The 18,647-nt window shown below is 33.5% G+C and overlaps 1 protein-coding gene across 1 annotated transcript; it reads right to left on the bottom strand.

Moving 5' to 3' along the window:
* On the bottom strand, positions 1–4,366 carry LOC127704875 (tyrosinase-like protein 1). Its single transcript, XM_052209108.1, has 4 exons — positions 4,299–4,366; positions 3,326–3,718; positions 2,834–2,949; positions 1–1,547 (listed from the first exon to the last, which is right to left on the bottom strand). The coding sequence occupies exons 2-4, from the start codon at positions 3,716–3,718 to the stop codon at positions 623–625; spliced, it is 1,434 nt and encodes a 477-aa protein (XP_052065068.1). The 5' UTR covers positions 4,299–4,366; the 3' UTR covers positions 1–622.
* Positions 4,367–18,647: the final 14,281 nt, after the last annotated feature.

Raw genomic sequence — 18,647 nt, 5'->3', positions numbered from 1 at the left:
AGATATCTTTCGGTTATCTTTGTTGTTTGGTTGCTGTCTCATTGACATACAACCACATTTCCCTTTATCCATATGCATATGAAAGGAATAAGACAACGTAAATCGAGTGGATCAACGTCTTCCACACATTTTAAATGTCCATATAATTTGTTGTCCGTGTTGTCATTTGCCGATGCAACTAGTTGATAATTTTTTGAGATGGGATGTTGTTTCCCCTATTTCTTTTCTGAGTCAACTAAATCATTATGATGTGTAATGTTCTATTTAGGCAGCATTAGAATCTATACGGGGAAAAAACTAGCACTACAGAGAATAAATTAACATCATATAGAAAACAAATGATTAAATCATATTTGACATCGATTAGAGGAGACACCTATTGCTCGGACGTCGCTTTGGTATTTCCATGGAAGTAAAATGAAATCGATATAATACTTCCATGATCACATGGTACAAAATATTGAAACCTTGACTTGAGAATGTTACATCAGATTAGACGTCGATTAGAGAGCGGACGTCGATCTGAGTCTTAACACATATTTTTTTTTACTGTAAAACAACAAAAGGTAAAAATTTTATTTATAAATAAGTTTTCTTTTTTAAATGGGACTTTGAAACCTGTTTAATACCATTTGGTTACGGACAGTCTTTTCTGAAATGTCCCTTTGTAAGTGTACGGTACTCGGTAATAAGATTTTTTGGTTTGATGCGGTAAACCATAGTACAACTTCTTGGAAGTTTGTCGAACTATTCGGTAAACTAATGTTACCGAATCTACTCTGACTCGAGCATCTCGGTACATGAGATTAAATGCAGGGCCATGGTTTCCATTTGAAAGACCATATTTGTTTGCAATCTTAACAGCGTCTTCTTGGTGACCGACGTACGAGTTAACAGTCCTGTCATCAGCAATGCACATTTGTTTTGCCCGGTCACAATGCAAGGCGTCACTATTACTACACTTGGGACAGGATGGTGTAAGTTTGTACTCAACAAGTTTAGCGATGCGGTTTGAATATCCATCAACATTTAGATATCCCGTGATTCCTCTTGCTTCGTCGTTTGGTGATTGACCAGTTATGTTGGTGGGAATAAAGTCAGTTGCAGGATTGATTCCCAATGATTTCTGTCTTGTACGGAATAGTTCCCAGATGTAATCAACAAAACAATGATGTGACCAAAAGACTGGATCAAATGGACTCCTTTCTAAGTTGTTCATTTGTCCGTCGCACCAAATGTGGACTTGTCCATGCTGGTCTTCAAGATTTTCACCATCTGGGGAAGTGCCTACATTTATTTCAGCAAATCTTCTCTTGGATAACAAGCGCAAGATTCCAGTCTTCTGAAAAAGAGAACCATCTGACCCAATATTACGTATAAGTGGTCCAATTGGCGTATCAAATCCACTAAATGGTCCAGACTCTACTTCACCAAAACCGTTCCCGAAATAGTCTTCTGTCCAAATCTTTGATTCAGTTGGATCTGCCATTTCAAAATCAATAGAAGAATCCCAGAATGGGATAGCTATACCACAAGCTGTCTCAAATCTAAAAAAAAAGGAATAGTGCGTTCTTTTAAACCAATTAAACTCAAACTTCTACATGTTCTTTGCACCGGAAGCAAATGCATTGGCATCGGCGTATTTAATACAGAGACAATTGACTTGTTGTTCTTGGTTTGAAATACTCTTTTCGATTATATTTGTTTTATAAACACTCAAAATAGGTCAAATATTATTCAAATTACAATGCAATTATGTATTCAAAAATTAAAAATTAAAACCTCAAAGTACAAGCAAATAACAATGTGATGCAGTGAAGTCTCCGAAAGATAATTTAGAACCTAAAGATGTGATGCTGTTAAGTCTATGAAAGATTTAGATACGTTTTGAAAATGACTCTGGTAAAGAATCAGTTCAGATGACATTGATCCAAAGCATTTTTTAACCGTTTAGAAAGATATATGAAATAGTTAAACATTTTTGCTAGTAACAGTGATCAACAGACCCCTCTACCAAGAAATTTGTTTTGCATGCACACGTATAAAAATTGCGGTGTTTATCCAACGCAATCATATGTTTGAACGTTGTTCTCAATTTAGACGTCGTGGTTATATATACGCGAATTTTAAAGCTACATTTGATTCTTGACCGTGACAAACAAAAACTAACAGAACGTCACAGCTAGATTTGCTGTCGATGGAGTCATTTAATGATTTTAAATCGACAAGGACATTTTTAAAAGTTTTTGTAGAATTACATTCCATTCATGGCAGGGATTAAAATAGAGAATAAAGGGCAAATACGAAAAAGAATAAAGAAAAATAGAAACTATGGTGTGTTAAATAAAGAGAATAATGGACAAATATTAAAGAATTGAAGAATACAGAAATTACCCCCCCCCCCCCCCCCCCCCCCCCCCAAAACCAAGACCTTCATATATTAAGAACCTTTTCGTAGACTGTGATGATGATGGATGGATGCTTTACGTCCAGTGGCAAATTAATATGCATATTTAGGACGAGAAAATGTTAATGTAATATGAATATTAACCCTGCTCTTCACAAGACCGACACGCTGAGCCGGATTTTGAACGTGCTAGTTCACAAGGTAACAGTCCGCAGGAAGACATGTCACCTTACCCTGAAATATTATTCTGACTCTCAGCCGACCAGTCTTTGCTCTTACTCCTAAATGCCGCGTGCTTAGCAGAGAATCAGCAAATACCAATTTTAAAGTATTTGGTTTGACCCGGCCGGTGTTCGAACCCACGATCTCCCGCACTCGAGGCGAACGTGCTACCACGAGACCACCGAGGTTGCGTTCACCACTTACATCAGCAAATACAATCTATGCCAGGGACAAAAGTTTGGCCCACCATGTGCTTCATCTATAGCTATTCTATGGAGATCTGCTATTGTATCATATCGACTCGTACCAGTACCACCACTCTGGAAAAAAAAAACAAGAAGAGTAACGTTTTAGGCTATGGAAATGTTAATTACAGTGTTCAAGAACACGTTACCATATACTTTAGCAGAATATAGAAACTTTAGACAGATACCAAGATCGATCAACCAGATGACACACTTTTAGACTTCCAGTTGTGAGTGAAAATGTTGATGGGGAATAAGATATGTCTCTGTGTTGGCAGACTATTTATATACTGTACCGTAGTATTAAGACTATGCAATATTTGAACGTTGGCTAATTAATTTCTGTCTTAAGAAGTATTTTGTTAAAATGTTTCACTTTAAAAGGGATTGTTTAATTTTTATTTATATCTTTTTTTAATTCACAGAAAAGCTGCTTCAATGCATAACTTACCATATCAAATTTCAGCCTCCGTACTGCTGCAGAATATTTTGGCCAATTACTCATAGGATCTCGGACCTCTCGTCTGATACGTTTCGGAAACACTTCTAACAGTTTGGTACGTCTTTTGACTCTGCTTCCATGATTTGATTCGGAGATAATTTTTCGGAATATGGATTGAAGATAGTTGACTTCATCCGTCGTCATATTTCTCTTTATCGTGGGATGTAAGAACATGTCAAGGCAATGTTTCTGTAGATCTCGAGCTAATGCTACACCTTCATGGCTATTTTCAACTTTATGGTCAAAACATTCCAGGAGAGTCTTTGGAAGGTAATTGCCACTGACCACTGTCACGTACAGCGTCAACAAGATGGCAACTGCAGATAAGACCGCCTTGCACATCTGGTGGTAAAAGTATACATGTAAATGTTACGAACATACTTTAACATATTCTTATTTCAATGTACTAGTATTTTGAATTTTTCAACTTTTGAGGCAAAGATGAGCTATAAATTGATTTAATTTTGTGTATTTTTCTTGTAATATCAACTGGCCAGGAGACTAGTCAAATGTTTATCCTCTGCCTGCTGTTTTTTGTCTTTTTTTTGTCTTTGTTTATTGTTAAAGAACGAACAGTGACCTGCATTTTCTTTTCCCTTTGTCTTTCGTTTATAGTTTGTTTTTATCAATCATACCACATCTCTTATTTCATACACACGACTGACTGAAAATATTGCCAAACACAGACTTTTTAGACATCATCGAGATAAATAATATGATAGAGAAACGTTCCTTTCTAAAACTTCTTTTTTGCTAGAAAGTCATGATGCCACTACAAGCAATTAAAACCGGAATCAAAAGTAGATTCTTAGAAAATGTAAAAGATCTGTAAGAGAATATCTTAAAATATTTGACTTCGCCTTTTGCTCGAGTATTCATATCTAACTATTAGAACAAGATACCTAATATCAAACATTCTTACCTCAGTATATAAAGGCAAGCTATCCGACAAAGGGAAAAAATTGCGGCTAAGTTATTAATATCGTATCAATATGGAAGACAGTTTTTTTATGGTCATTCAAATTGATGTGCTTTTGTCAGAGACTTGTTATTAATAGCACATAAAACAGTAATTTGTCATCAAACAGTGAAAATAAGATATATAGAAGGGGGTTATGACTAATATACCACAATACTAAAAGAATGTTTTACACATTACACGATCAAACACTGACATTCTTTAATACTCATAATTAAACAAAATAATAAAATGTAAAAACGTATTCTTTAAAATATTTTAATTATTGTTTTACTGTTATAAAAAGTGCACACCCAGGCTTGAGTGTTTTAAATGGCACGTTTTGTGATGAAAGAAACACTTTATTAATTGTATAGACCTTTATCAAAAACGCTATGATCATAATATCTAAAAGTCAGCGATGTATGGTAACGTATAGAAACGTTATGAGCTATTAATCAAAGAATCAAGTTTCAGGCAAAAACATAACAAACAAATAATTAATGTGGAAAGAACGGCCACAGTTCACTTTGAATGACGAGGTCTGACATGATAACAGAATGCCGACATGATTGATTTAACTGACAAATCTGTGCACCATTGGTAGCAATGGATGCTCAAGTTCCTCAAGGTTCATCCTAAAGAGAACGAGGGTTATGATCCCCAAATACGTCGGATCTTATTCGAATCACCCCCTGGTTTCAGGGGAGTAAAGATTAACAGTTTCTATATCATAAAACTCTATATGCACGCTGAATACATAGTCCGTACTATGTATCATAAAACAGTCAAGCTCGAACTGGTACCAATTCAGAACCGACCACTCAGGGTAGACATGAGATGGTCTCAACAGAACTTCCTGCGGTACCGCAGGAAAGTAAAAACCTAATATGATCCGACGTACAATTACGGGAAACGATCATAACCCCTTAATCTTGCCAGATCCCGACATCCTTTTTGACTGACGAATGATTTTATTACAAAATAATGAACAATTATAATCAAGTAATCAAGATAAATGCTGATCTTTATCCAAATAAAGTCAAAAGTTAAATGCATTTCAGGCGAAGAACTAATAGCAGGTATTGATAATTCCATTTTCACACTGCTGGTGTCTGAATATTTAGATAAAAGTGGTAGCCATTCATGAAAATTAGCATTAACATATATAGTTCTCGAACGTATGATTCAGCAAGCAAATCCATCGGCTTGTTTGTTTCCTCTTTTTTGTCCAAAATGTTATAGATCCGGCCTGTTCTGGTCATTCTGAAAAGATAAATAAAACAGCAGCAGACAAAAGAATTGTTATTAGATGGAAGATTGCAAGGGGAGGTGGGTGGGTTTTTGAAACTTTTACATATCTACAAGAGTGGCTAGTTCAATGTAATGCTGAAGAGTCATGTGACGTTGATTATCGGGAAACGAGAACCGGATCCGAATGACGCAGTAATCATTTCTCTTTCATTAAATTGGTTTATCTTATAAATGAGATAAACCGTATTATAACCAAAAGGGGTCTAAAAAGAATAGCCGAATTCATCAAAGGTCAACTTTGCCTCTGGAAGATAGAACCTTAGTTTTCTTCACTGATATAATTTAATAATTTTTCCATGGGTAATTTTAGAAAATACGTTCAATCTCATGCCAGTACCGAATCACCGACTACTGAGATGAAGATACCTTTGAGTACTTGTGATTTTTAAATCGTACTGAAAACACGGTTGTATATTTCTGCCATACTAAATAACTTTTAACGATCGTGGCTGTTTTATGTGGTCCCTTTCATTTTATGGTCATAAACGTTTTATGTATTTTGCTTCCAAAACTTATACAGGGAGAGTTAGCTGTGTTGTTGCTTACAATGATACTCTCTTAATGTATTAACACTACATTTATCAATATCATGAAAGTTCCTCAACAAATTTTTGTCGTCCGGAGTGCACACAAACATTTTTTGACATGGACATCATCTTAAATCATAGAGAACTATTCATGAGCATATTTTAAAGCAGTTGATATAATTTTCATTTGCAATAATATTATAATGACATCATTGTTCTTACTTTTTTATTGCTAGAATATTTGAATGAAAACAAATTCTTTATTCTTTCCCAGTCATTAAAATGGAATGGCAATAAAGTAAATTGTGGTTCTTTTGTGTAATTAATGGCGCAAATTTCTAATTGTTCATCGAGTGTAATTGTTCTTGTTTAAAAATGGTAGAAAACTTAGAAATAATCCAAAAATGTTCTTGTTTTTCCTGAAATTATAATAATGTTTTAAACAAATTTGAACCTATATCATTTTTTTGCAAGGGTATCAAAGATAAGTAGTTTATCACTAGGGGAAAAGTGGAGTGAAAGAGGATTTCTTATAAACGCCATCACGATACAACAAATATTTTGTATATTTTCACAAATTTTATCGACTACTAATTTTGTAATTTTGATAATGCAAACGTTGAAATTAAAATAGCAATACTTTAACATGTAAGTTATGCAAATATTCAAAGTCGATGAACCATGACTGAAGGTACATGGCTAAACAATCTCCATGGAATATGAGATGTGCCAATGCTAAAACAACTGCATGCCAAATACAATTGACTTATCATAAGTCGTTCCCTTTAAACAAACCTAAACACAAACATTAACTTGTAAACTATGTAAAAGTTTCAAAGTCAATGAACCATGATGAGAGGGGGTGGGGCTATATAATCATTATTGAAACGAAACTTGCAAATGCCAATAAATTTGCATACCAAATATCATTGACTTAACATTAGCAGTTCATCTTAAACTGATCTAATCACAAACTAATACATGTAAACTAAGCAAAAGTTTCAAAGTCAACAGACCATGACTAAGGGGGCGTGGTCAAATATTCTCCATGGAAATGAGATATGCCAATGCTTATACAACTGCATACCAAATATCATTGACCTACCACTAGTGGTTCCACATAAACTGACCTAATCACAAACTAATACATGTTAACTAAGCAAACGTTTCAAAGTCAATAGACCATGACTGAGGGGCAGGGCCAAATAATCTACATGGAAATGAGATGTGCCAATGCTAATACAACTGCATATTAAATATCATTGACCTACCACTTGTTGTTCACCGTAAACTAGACCTAATCACAAACTAATACATTGTTGACGCCGCCGACGTTGCCAAAAACAGCATACCTATGTCTCGCTTTTTGACTCCGTCAAGGCGAGACAAAAATCATTATTGCCAATGAATTGGTAATTGGTATATAGTATAACTTGAATGATACACGCTGATATCTTACAAAAAAATTTACGTGACACAGACAAATATGACTGTCCATAAACTGTTTCTTATTTGTCTTGAGTGTATATAATCAATTATATATGGATTGTGCAAAATTAGATATGAGGGATTTCATTGGTTACCAATACAGAGGAGAGCAAGTGCGATATGTCTTTCTTTTGTGCTTTACAATATTGTATACTATCTCTCGTGCCCATGGCTACGTTTACTGGGTAGCCTTAAAACAAATTATGTATGGTGTTTGGTCGATAATTTTATAATGCTCGCGTTAAAAAGTACAAATAACATGGTTTAACAATTATCTTGTACTGGTTTAATTCTGAGAACCATGTTCAATCATTATGTCGTATTGTCCGTGTGTATCTTGGTCAGTTTTTGCAGGGACAGTCTATACTTTGTTAGTACCAGGGAAGTCTATACAGTTAGTATAGACTGTCCCTGGTTTTCGTGACCATTTTCATTTAAAAAAATTCATATTTTCGGCTTCTTTGCATCAAGGAATTGTGTATTACTACTTTTCAACATTTTGAAAAATCATACTTAACTGCCAGATTGAAAGACACGTTTTGACAGAATAATGAAATGCCAAACTGAAATTTCGGAAAATCGTAGAAAATTCAGAAATTATACCAGAAACATAAAAAAAAAGAGTCCAAGTTTTAGAATAAGGTTTCAGCTTCAACTATTTTTTTTGGCCTTTCATTGTTGTTGAGCCTTTCAGAGAAAAAAATCAAAACACTGTATTTCTTGTTTTGTAATCCGGATGAAAATCTCGCAAATTTGACGAACGAGGTCGATTTTAATATGACTTTTTATTAAAAGTTTATTGCAAACATATGTCGAAAAGGCATTTAATTGACACCCAAGGGGTTCCTTTTTACACGGAAGAGTTGTTTCTTCTTGTCTTGGTTTTTATCCTCCTTTATATCTTCTAAAAGGAGTTGACCAAGTGAATTTAGATCGATGACCGATAAATAAAACAGGAAATGGACCGTTGTGATTCTTTGTATGATTTATCATACTTCCGACCGAAACAGATATGAATTATCGCTCCGCGGGAGTCCCGATTGATCTCGAGCCGCGTTTCCATTCCTTTTAAATATACAATTCCTTGTTTGCAAATGATAAATGAAATATCTGATTTCAATAAAATTGGTTAAAATAAAGAATAAAAATAGGTGGCAGTTGTTTATTACACATATGCAATATTACCTTCTTGTAAAGTTCTCTCGACTAAACAACGACATGAAAAAAATGCTGGTGTTTTATATTCACATGGAACAAAGTTATTTATATGCATTTTTTATTATATGGCAAAAACGTTTAAATCAATAATGATTTTACAGGTTGTGGTTATTTTATGTCAAGCGAATGTCATGATAGTGTCAAAATGTTCGTCAGTGACGATATCTATAGGACATTTATACATTCCGCAATAAAACTTCCGCAACAGGTATATCTTGCATAGTTTACATGTTAAGGTTTGTCGTTAGGTTAGATTAAGGGGAACTGCATATCAAATACATTTGACCTCATGATAAAGCATACTAGCACAGGCGTACATTTTCTGTGTTGTATGGCTGATAGGTCTCAACATAAAAAGGCGATGTGGAATATAAAACGCCAATAGGACAACACCCTCAAAACAGAGAAAAACATATCCCAAGAGTTGACTTGGGTATAGAAAATGGACACAATATTCAGGCTTGATACAGGTCTGAATTTGGATTGTAATTAAATATTTGACACATTATAGGTTTCTGACACAGAATAAATGTAGTCAAAGAACTTGAAATTTGTTATATGATTTGAATTTATATTTTAATATTCAACTGAAGATTTCTTGCTTTTGTGCAATACACTGTGCTGTTGCGCAATACTTAGTAAAGCTGTTTTCAGACTATATACAAAGAATTAGCAAGATAAATTGTGACCCCCAATTTTTCTTTGGAAAATTGACAATTTCTTTTTTTATACCCTCCCCCCTTTTTCCAAAAAAAAATAATAATTTAAGAAATTTTCTTTTTTATTTCTTAAATCTTGAGGATAAAAATCCCCCCCCCTCTCCCACCCGCCCCCCCCCCCTTTTCCAAAAAAAATAACATTTAAAGAAATTTTCTTTTTGTAAAATGTGGTACAATTTAAGAGACATCAATACACTTAAACACAAGTTACTGTCTGACAACTAGAAAAATGCTTGTTTTAGACTCTTTTTGGTCCCTAATTTTTGAACGGTTTGGGCAATTACCCCCAAAATGAATCCCAACCTTCTACTTGTGGTATTGAACCTTGTGGTATAATTTCAGAGCAATCAAAATACTTATACACAAGTTATTGTCCTGAAACTAGAAAAATGCTTGTTTTAGGCACCTTTTTGACCCCTAATTCTTAAACGGTTAAGACCATCACCCCCAAAAACAATCCCAACCTTTCTTTTGTGGTTTTGAACCTTTTTCTTCAATTTCATAGAGATCCATACACTTAAACTAAAGTTATTGCCCGGAAACCAAATGTCTTCGGACGACGACGACGTGATAGCAATATACGACCCCAAAATGATTTTCGGTCGTATAAAAAAAATAACCTTCATGTGCTACTTTTAGAGATAAATGGGGTCGAAATTGTAGACATTTACTGGACATTTCGGTTTCTTGGACGTTTCTATCCAATGGAAAGACATCCTTATTTTTTTTGTTTCAATTAAAAGATAAACGCAAGCGGAGTTTTGTAAAAGCACCTGGAATATCTTCTCTACACAAGTGTGTTTTGTGTAACAAATCTTTGGAAATAATTCATTTTTATCATATTTTCATGATTTTATTAAAAAAAACGGCGCTTTTGGCGTTATATTTATCTAATTTAAAAAAAATTCATCGGTGATTTGTTCATAAAAATTGGCACCAATAATCTTCATACATAATCAAGCCTAATGTCATTTTAAAAAAGAGGGTCCGTGAACTCGTTTTCAAGTTCAATCAGTCTGAATGATAACAATCGGTCGAAAAATGCATCTTTTCTCGATAAGTCACAGTTTGACGGTCGCGAAAAATAACATTTTACGTTAGCGACGTCATTACCTCCCCTGTAACTGTATCGTATGCCCTTAAGAACTCTTGCGACATCTCTTTGAAGGCACCGTCCGCATTTGTCCTGTTGCAAGACTAAATTTCTGTCCCGATCCGATATACCTCCTTTTCAGTGGCATTTCCCGCCTTTTCATCCCGGTCCACCCCTCAGTGCAGAACTTGTCAATTATATCATTCTGTTCTTGTTCTGTACATGCATGAAGTATTTGGCACTGGACGTACAGCAAACAATAATCAATCAAGAAATCTAGAGGTCAACATACGATCTCCAACAATAGACATGATGTTGTCTATACTATATGTCAAGCTCTAAATCGCCCGAGTATAAATAAGTAATGACGGACTATCAGACATTAGTATTAAACGAGGTTCCTGACTTGGAACAGTCACGTGAACATGTGGGGAGACTTAATTATTTTTCTGAGATCTCAAACAACAGTAAACAAATTTTGATTCATCTGAAGAAAAACAACATTAAAGATATCAGGCTTATCATTTTGTACCCCAAACGCACGTTCCGATCTACAAATGACTCATCATTGACACTTGAATAAAAAAAGTTAAAAGGCCAAAATCAAATACGAATTTGAAGAGCACAGGGCACCCTACAAATCACAGCGAAGGTAATATATTCCTGTTACACAATCCTAGTTTTTCGAACAATTCAAAGTTTTGTAAACTGTTAAAAGGGAATAGAAGAAACAGGACCCTGTTATCACGTGAATAGTAAATACATGTTCCATCTTCTGTTACTCAGTCTCTTAGCACGTGATACAAGAATAATTACAGTCATTCATTCATTCATTCATTTATTCTATGAATCAATCAAAACAAAATACCAGCAAACTGAACATTAGATTATTACTGTAACCATAAAGCACATTGTAACCTGGGAGCTAATAGGAATGTTTGACACAAACTATGCAATCGGACTTGTTTTATTACATCGCGATGACCTTGAGGTCATCCCGATGTATTGCTATCGCCTAGATTTCCATTATGTAAATTAGTTTTGAGTTTGTAACCGATCTGTAAACATGATAAATACGCGCACATAAACGAGTGCAAAATAACATTCCTTATCGTTTGATATAAATACATCTCTTCAATGAATACTGATAAAAATATTTTTGTTTACAACATAAATTAATAATATGAAAATGTTTTGTAGTTAGATATATATATATAAGTAAAAAATCATTGATAATATCAATGCACACGTACCGAAAAATTGTGTTAAAGCATGCGGAAGAATATCTCAAAGAACGTTTTGTGAAAATACCGTCAAGGACCGGTAACTCTGTAATTGATTTTGCGGGAAAATATGAATGCCTACTCGTATCCAATCTTAGAAAAATCGAATTTTTACAGAAAAGTGTCCACCATGCACTTGCATTGCACTATTTTTAGAATAGTAGAATAGAATGATATACAAATGGATTCAAATCATATATATATGTAACTGTTATTTTAATATAATATAAACAACAACTCAGTGTATACTGATTTGTATCACTACAATATAATAGTTATTACGGTGAAGTTGAATTTCCTGTCATTTATTCATCATCCACGCACGAACTTGTCTCAGAAAAAAATATATCTCTGTACATTAACCTCAGTTTTAGGTAAAGAGATATGTTGTTTTTTTCTGAGACAAGTGCTTTTGACCATCCTCAAGAACTTGTGGTCATCCGATGTTCAGTACTTCAGTACTTTGATACATCCTTCTTACGTGTTCGTGCAAAAATGCACAAGGGCAAATGAAGGTTAAGATCAGAATGTATAAATATATGTTAAGATGAATGAAATTTAAGTTTAGTAATAAAGGAGTAATTCCAATAATTCTCCAACTCCTTATTTAGGTTTTGTCTGTAGAATTTGTTCTTTTTTTAATTATTGCTAAAGAATTGTATACACAAATATTTAGCTTATCCCTCATTTAAGAGAAACCCTCATGTTGAAGTATTATAATTATTATTGTATTATGGTTTTATTACAAATATAAATCACATTGTGACCTTGAATAAGGAATTTCAAGCATTTTCTCCCCATATTTGATACAGTCTTTCAGATTGGCTCATTTATCATTTCTTGTTTTTACTACTTAACCAAACAATGTGTTTAGTTTGGTAGCCATTAACTTTCATATTTTTAAGATTTCTTATGCCATTTATCAATATATATGCATTTTACAACCTTTCAACACCTCAATCGTAAGGTTTTCTAATGACAATTCTGATAAAATTTCACTGTAATTTTCGAGTTGATTGTAAGGCACCAAATAGCTAGCTAGTTTTCACTGTAATTCTTAAAATGACATCATGTCATTGGTTTTTTTTTAAAGTACATGTTTTAAGATGATAATCATAAATTGTTACCACACTTTTAATGGAAGTTCAATAATAGTAGGTGTCTAAACAAACCTTCAATTTGTCAAAATAAAATAATGGTATTTTTATTTTTCTCATTATTTTTACCAATGATGACAGATTAAACTTAATTGTTTCAATTTATAGATCACATTAATATTACATATATCAAAAAATATTATAGTACAAAATGTAGTAATTTGGTTCTTGCAAGTCAATTTTCCATTATAACAAATCAGAAACTTAAATATGTGTATCAGGTATTCTGGAGGGATTTTTTTGGCCACCATTTCAGAAATATTGGGAAGAATTTTGATTCAGTTTTTACTTTCTTTTGTCCATATTTTGGACTTGATTCTCATATATAAAAGACAGAATTTAAGGTGAAATTATAAGACACATTAATTTTAAATGAATAAAGAAAATATTTAATATAAACCTAAATATTTCTTTTCTTCTCTCTTTAGTTTTTTTTTCTATATTTGTGTAATGGGCATCCATTGCAATACACAGAAAACATTAATACTGTACATACAGCAACAATATCTAAATAAAATTATATAAGTATATAACATGTCTTCACGGTTTACATTTTGCCCACAAAAATTTCATACATAAATACTAACCAGAGTCGACTTCTAAAATATATTAGGGACATTCAAACTCATAATTAGAAAACAAACTGACAATGCCATGGCAAATGAAAAACAGCAAAAAGACAAACAACAATACACAAAACACAACATACAAAACTAAAGACTCAGCAACACGAACCCTTAACATTATCAGTGATCCAAGAAATGAGGTCAAGGTCAGATAAACCCTGTCAGACTGACATGTACACCATACAATCATTCTACACACCAAACATAGTTACCTTTTACTTATTGTATCTGAGAACCAGACCTGATCAAGAAAACTTAAAAGCTAAACCATGAATATGAGTTAAGCTCAGATTGACCTTGTCATATGGGCATGTACACCTAACAATCATTCAACATACCAAATACAGTAAAACCCTTCTGACAGTCATGTATACCTTGCAATTTTTCCTATAACTACTATTGTTGTTCCATAATTGAAAAAAACATTTTAGAGCACACATTAAACCATAATAAAATGCTCCGCAGGGCGCAGCTTGATACGACCGCAGAGGTCGAACCCTGAACAGTTAGGGCAAGTATGGACACAACATTCAAGCTTGATACAGCTTTGCATTTGGATTGTGATTAAATATTTGACACAGCATAGGTTTCTGACACAGAAAAAAATGTGGTCTAAGAACTTAAAGATTTTAAATTGGACATTCACCTATTATGGTCCAATATCCAAAATCTAAATACATGGTTAGATTCAGCATATCAAAGAACCCCAAGAATTCAATTTTTGATGAAATCAAACAAAGTTTAATTTTGGACCCTTTTGACCTCAATGTGGACAAAGTTGATAACGGGGCCCATAAATCAAAACTCTAAATACATGGTTAGATTCAGCATATCAAAGAACCCCATATATTCAATTTTTGTTGAAATCAAACAAAGTTTAATTTTGGACCCCCATTTGGACCAACTTGAAAACTGGGCCCATAATCAAAAATCTAAATACATGTTTAGATTCAGCATATCAAAGAACCCTAAGAATTCAATTTTTGTTAAAATCAAACTAAGTTTAATTTTGGACCCTTTGGACCTTAATGTAGACCAATTTGAAAACAGAACCAAAAATTAAGAATCTAAATACACGGTTAGATTCGGCATATCAAAGAACCCCAATAATTCAATTTTTGATGAAATCAAACAAAGTTTAATTTTGGACCCTTTGGACCTCAATGTGGACCAATTTAAAAACGGGCCCAAATTCCAAAAACTAAATACACGGTTAGATTCAGCATATTAAAGAACCCCAAGAATTCAAGAATAAAACCCCATTGAAATTGGTCAAGAAATAAGCAATTTATACGAAGTATCTTCTTTTGCACAATACTGTGCAATTAAATATTTCTTGCTATTGCGCAATACTGTACAATTGACAATTTCTTGCTATTGCGCAATATTGTGCTATTGGATATTTCTTGCTATTGCGCAATACTGTGCAATTGAAAATTTCTTGCTATTGCGCAATACTGTGCAATTGAAGATTTCTTGCTATTGTGCAATACTGTGCAATTGAAAATTTCTTGCTATTGCACAATACTTATTATATAATAATTTACACATCCTGTTTGGTGTGTATCTCCTACCATATCATTATTATTTGCTTTAAAATATAAATCAGAAATAACCAACTTAAAATGGAAAATTTTAAAAGAAAAAAAAAGGAAAAAAAGAAAAAAAAAGGAAACCCCCCCCCCCTAAATTTTTTGAACCCCCTTATGATTCATTACCCCCAAACTCAATCCCAGCCTTCCCTTTGTGGTATGGTACCTTGCAGTACAATTTCACAGAGATCCATACACTTGAACACAAGTTATTGTCTGGAAACTAGAAAAATGTGTTTTTTGGCCCCTTTTTGGCCCCAAATTCCTAAACGTTTAGGGCAATTACCCCCAAACTCAAACCCAGCTTTCCCTTTGTGATATGGAACCTTGTAGTACAATTTCAGAAAGATCCATACACTTACACACAAGTTATTGTCCTGAAACTAGAAAAATGCTTGTTTTTTGCCCCTTTTTTGCCCCTAATTCCTAAAATATTGAGGCAATTACCCCCATCATCAATCCCAGCCTTCCCTTTGTGGTATGGTACCTTGCAGTACAATTTCAGAGAGATCCATACACTTGAACACAAGTTATTGTCTGGAAACTAGAAAAATGTGTTTTTTGGCCCCCAATTCCTAAACGTTTCGGCAATTACCCCCAAACTCAATTCCAGCTTTCCCTTTGTGATATGGAACCTTGTAGTACAATTTCAGAAAGATCCATACACTTACACACAAGTTATTGTCATGAAACTAGAAAAATGCTTGTTTTTTGCCCCTTTTTTTGCCCCTAATTCCTAAAATTTTAAGGCAATTACCCCCAAAATCAATCCCAGCATTCCTTTTGTGATATGGAACCTTGTGGTACAATGTCAGAGAGATCCATACACTAACACACAAGTTATGTCTGGAAGTTACAAAAATGCTTATTTTTGGCCCCTTTTCGGCCCCTAATTCCTTTACTGTTGGTAGCATAACCCCCAAAATCAATCCCAACCTTCCTTTTGTGGTATTGAACCTTGTGGTAAAATTTCATAGAGATCCATTCACTTAAACTAAAGTTAGAGTGTGAAAACCAATGTGTCTTCGGACGACGCCGGAGGACGCCAGACGATGACGACGACGACGCCAACGTCATACCAATATACGACCACAAAAATTTTTTTGCGGTCGTATAAAAATGGACCAAGGTCTTCATGTATGTACTCTTCAATTTTTTAGGCCAATTTTTCTCTGTTCTTTAAAAAAATTAATGGGGAATGTGTCCATGGGACACAGATGATGTCCCCGTTTGCATATAACATTATAAAGGAACATAACCCAAGAACGGTAAAAGAGACGCTTCCCAAATTTGTATTTGATCTGAGTTTTGTGGTAATAAGCATTGTTTATAAGTTTCATAACATTTAGTTGGGGCATATTTAAGTTAGAGAACAGAAATGTAATTCAGCAATTTTTCCATTTGTAAAGGGACATAACTCTAGAATAGTAAAAGTGACGCCACCAAAATTTGAACTTGATCTGTGTTTTGTGGTAATTAGCATTGTGCATAGGTTTCATAACATTTAGTTGAGGCAAACTAAAGTTAGAGAACAGAAACAAATATTTCAGCAATTTTACCATTTGTAAAGGGGCACAACTCTAGAACGGTAAAAGTGATGCCACCAAAATTCAAACTTGATCTGTGTTTTGTGGAAATTAGCAATGTATATAAGTTTCATAACATTTGGTTGAGGCAAACTATAGTTAGAGAACGGAAACCAATCTTGGGACGTACGTACGGATAAGGGTAAAACTTAATGCCCCCTCCACTAAAAATTGTCCAATATTTTCAATTCTTCATATTTTTGCACCCCATTGTTCACTATTCTTTTTTTATTTGGACCATCCATCTCTATTCTGCATTTTTGGGGTCAATCATTCTCTATTCTGTAAACCCCAACCAGACCCTCCTGTATCCCAGGTATGGATTGTCCATGACCTTTACCTTCTGGAATACAAAGCTTTATACGACAGAGCTTGTGCTGCTCTAGCAGAGTTAGCGTCCTATTTCTCACATTCTTCAACATTTGTTGCATGCAAAACAATAACTGGATAGTATAAAAAAGTAAAACTATTCAATTATTTACATTTTATTTTAATAACAACTGATAACATATAAATAACAACATCATAGCTGCCTGAAATCATTAACCTTGCAATATAAATATAGATCAATGACCTTATGATTATCTATATGTATATCTAAATGCTCATACAAATATGGATACAACGTTTAAATAAATACTGATAAAAAGAAAATGTGTATCAACTGTAAAATAAATATTCATTGAAAACATCAACATATTAAATCAATCAAAAGAGTTATTTCTTTTCTCAATCCCTTAGCATTACAAAAATCAATGCCACATTTATAGGGGGGGGGGGTGTCTTTTTTTTAGAAATTGTAAGTTGATGTCAAACATGGGTATGAAGCATGTATTATATCCGATGTATTTGGTACTTTTAGAATAAAAAAGTTTACAGGAAAAAATTAAAGATAAAGATAAGATTATATATATAATAAAACACTAACTTTTAAACATTCTGTAAAAATCTAACATACTTTTACCTATCGGTATCTTATAAAATTATTACAACATGATACACCATATTAATTCATGAAACATATGCATGTGAAACACTCAAAAACTGTTGGAAATCAAATGGATTAAACATGCATCTTTGAAATTTAACCTGTTCTTAATCAAATTAATTGGACTTGTAACTCATCATAATTTTTTCCACAGAATTGAAGAAATAAATTAATATCTATTGAGTTATCTCCCTTTAAAAGATAGTTTATTATTCCAGTTACTAAAATTTGAAATAAAAAAAGTATGTTCACTATTGCACATTCTGCATAGACTAAATATAAATTCATACGAGAAATTTGGGCCTTGTTGAACCTTCTCCTTTGTATATCAACCACTTTAATGCTGTATTTAGACAAACTGTAGGCATTTTATAAGGTCCATGGTTTTCATAATATGAAATCTTTTCTTATTTTTAGTTTACTTATAATTTTGCTGTCTTTAATTGCCCTTTGACAAGTTCCTGTGTATCAAATCATCTTAAACATTAATTCAGATATGTAAGATAATAATCCAATTTCGATCCTCCATTGATGCCTTCTTTGGTTGGCATTATAGATATTCACCATATGCTTCCTGTGTTTCTGTTTATTCCAGACGAATTCCTACACCTTGTAAATGACTCCTAGCTATACCTGTTATGTCAGGTTTTTAATGGATATTATACAGTCCCTGCTTCCTGAAGACTCCTAGCTATACCTGTCATGTCAGGTTTTTAATGGAT

The sequence above is a fragment of the Mytilus californianus genome, unplaced genomic scaffold (assembly GCF_021869535.1).
Source record: "Mytilus californianus isolate M0D057914Y unplaced genomic scaffold, xbMytCali1.0.p SCAF_6, whole genome shotgun sequence".
NCBI classification, from domain to species: domain Eukaryota; kingdom Metazoa; phylum Mollusca; class Bivalvia; order Mytilida; family Mytilidae; genus Mytilus; species Mytilus californianus.
The sequence above is the reverse complement of the archived record's forward strand: the minus strand, read 5'-3'. Positions and strand labels throughout refer to the sequence as shown.